Genomic DNA, 2,857 nt, shown 5'->3' with positions numbered 1-2,857 from the left:
TCGTTGGATAGAGAATTGAAAAGTCGATTCAGTCGTAACAACGTTAGTGAGGAAATTCGAGTAGTTTTGACCCAGAAAGCGAAATTTGAATATCACAAACTTAGGTGCAAGATTATGCCAAAACTCCATGTTTTCCGTCCCGTTTTTGTTCATATCTCAGTGGCAAAATGAGCAAGAACGCTCATTTGTACATCATTCTAGAGATAAATAAATGGCCTTTTTAGAAAGTGAACCATGGATGGAGAAATGTTGGCAGTTTTCTCAAAAAATGCTTGAATTCAAGAAGTTCCAGATTTGTGTGGTTTTTTTTTTGAGTTGCAAAATCCACTTGAACATGACGCTGCTTTTTTCGAAGTTTCTCAAGAACCATTCGAGCCACAGAATTCGTTTTGGCATCGTTGGATAGAAGAGAATTGAATGGGGGGGGGTCATGACCCCCATAACCCCCCCTGGATCCGCCCTGGCACATAGTAGGCCACACCTACTTAGTCTGTCAAGGTAAGTTGTCAAGAATTTTGAGAACTAAACTGTCAAAGAAATTGGCAAAAACGTCAAAATCGGACGCATAACCTACTATGCGTATTCGCGATAATACACCCGACTCTACAACAGCGATTTCCCCAAAAACCGTTGTTTTATCAAGAAAATTCCAGAGATCAAAATTGAATTTTTGAAAATTTTTGCCGCAAATACCAAATTTCAACATTGCAAAATGGACGTCTGTATGTGCATTTTCAATCACAATTCAGCAAATGTTTTTGAAACAATCGCTCTTGACTAAACGCGTGTGTTGACAGTATTGTTAATAAAATACACACATAGTAGGCCATGCCTGTTTAGTTTGTCAAACTAAATTGTCAACCGTTTTGACAAGAACTAAACACATTTGACAAAAACGTCAAAAAAGCAGGCATTTCTTGGTTGAGCATAATACACCCGATTGTACCGCAGCGGTTTTCTCGAAAACCGTTGTTTGTACGAAAAAAATTCTAGAGATCAAAATTGCAGACATTTACGCAACTGACCAGATGGTGCAGGTATTTTTTGAAATTTATCGCCGCAAATAGCAATTTTCCCCTTTGCAATAATGAACTCCTTGATAAACTCTGTGTGGCATCAGAATTATCGAATGCAAACAGCCAGTTAAGTAAAAAATTTGACGATTGGACGATGATTTAAACCAAATAGAGTAGTTATGGCGTGCTGATAATAAAACTCCTCATGTTTGGATTTGAAAAAAGTCACTTTATCAGTGTTTTTGCCTAGTCACAGACAAAAATAAGCTTGTTATCTGCAGTCAGTCAACATGTGGTAATTAGCATGGAGATAAATTTGCCACCATCCGCATAATGAAAATATTCCACAACAATAAAACGCTCAAACCGATGTTTTTTTTGCGAAATTATGTAGCTTTCTCGAGGTTCTTTATCTCAGCCGCGCTTATCGTCCAGGATGCCTTCAAGTTGTGTGTTTATGCGCTATTTTGCGTCAGAGTTCAGGGAAACGGTTAAGCCTTGGACTATTTACCTGGCAAATCTACTAAAACCCCGAGTTGAGCCTTCAAGTTTCTATTCTTGGACTTTCCGCGTTATTCATGAGGTGTTCGAAAACAATCCGTACCTTTGGTTTTCAAAACTGGTAAAAGAATTCCTGCGAGTGTCGTCCAGCTTCTGACGCTTGGGGACATCGTGAGCTCCCAAATCCTGCGTAAATCGCAGCTTAATGTTCGTTTTATACTTGTATGAGACGCCGCCATGGCCGAGATCCTTCTCAAACTCGTCAGCTTTCTGAGTGCGAAACGCGCTCGGATGAGCATCGTTGCTGTTGCTGTTTTCCGGCTCCGCTTTCGGCACCGCATAGTCGGAAACTTTGGCTTGACTGTTCGCATTCACGCCATTTTTGAGCAGCGATGGCACTTGAACAGGAAACGGCAAAACCTGTTCTGGAATCGGCGAAGTCGGGAACGTAGCTGGAGCCTTGGAAATCTGGTCGCAGTGCTTCTGAAGATGGTGCAAAAGACGCATGCACATCGGGTCGCCTGGAAAATGACCCTCAACTTCCACCATAAATCGCATGGCTTCCGACATGGCCTCTTGATAACCTAATCTGAAAGCGATTGATCCTTGATTAGTGTCTATTTCATTCATAGCCGCGATGCACAGCACAAAATCGGCAAAATTATGTATAGGATTCCGGTGATTTTCCATTGGGACTGTTTCAAAATCGCTTTATCGGCAGCAAAAAATCACTCCACTTTGTTGAAAACAAGTGGTTTTATCGATTGATGAGTCAAAGGTTGGAGAGATTAAAGCCCGCAGTGTGCTGCACGTGCATAATAGAGTCATTCAAGTTCACGGCGAAATTGCCTTTAAATGTGAACACATTTTTCACCAAATGAGTCTAAAAAATTCATAAGAAATTGCGAGTTTTCGATGGAGAAAACACTTTTTGCGCCGAGAACAACAAAATAACTGCGCTATCTAGCCAGGCACTCTAAGATCTTCAAATTTGATATTTTGAATTTTCTCGATCCGACCAACGGTTTTCGAGGAAAATGTTTCTTAACACGTGTAGGGCCGTTGCTAAACAAAAACACAGTGGGCTATGACTGCAACTGCCTGTCAAACTAAGTTGACAGGAACGGAAACGTCAAAACGCGCAGGCGTAGCCTACTATGTTTGCTCCCTGGCTGCAACAGTAAAGCCTGTGGCCCATGCATCCGTTTGTACGATGATACGATGGTACGAAAGTGTTTCTATTGGTTGGAGATCACAATCTCTCCAACCTTTGACTCATCAATCGATAAAACCACTTGTTTTCAACAAAGTGAAGTGATCTCCAACCAATAGAAACACTT

At 41.2% G+C, this 2,857-nt stretch overlaps 1 protein-coding gene across 4 annotated transcripts in view; it reads right to left on the bottom strand.

The window, feature by feature from the left end:
• Positions 1–2,857, bottom strand: part of LOC109542048 (transcription factor cwo) — a 51,606-nt gene that overhangs the window by 1,892 nt on the left and 46,857 nt on the right. For all 4 annotated transcript variants that reach the window (XM_019911092.2, XM_019911091.2, XM_019911090.2 and 1 more), the window contains one exon: positions 1,621–2,106. In XM_019911092.2, coding sequence (XP_019766651.2) covers positions 1,621–2,106 — 486 coding nt within the window. The remainder of the gene's footprint in view (positions 1–1,620; positions 2,107–2,857) is intronic.

Source organism: Dendroctonus ponderosae, unplaced genomic scaffold, assembly GCF_020466585.1.
Source record: "Dendroctonus ponderosae isolate FM_Combo_2020 unplaced genomic scaffold, Dpon_F_20191213v2 Dpon_F_20191213_5, whole genome shotgun sequence".
NCBI lineage: Eukaryota > Metazoa > Arthropoda > Insecta > Coleoptera > Curculionidae > Dendroctonus > Dendroctonus ponderosae.
The sequence above is the reverse complement of the archived record's forward strand: the minus strand, read 5'-3'. Positions and strand labels throughout refer to the sequence as shown.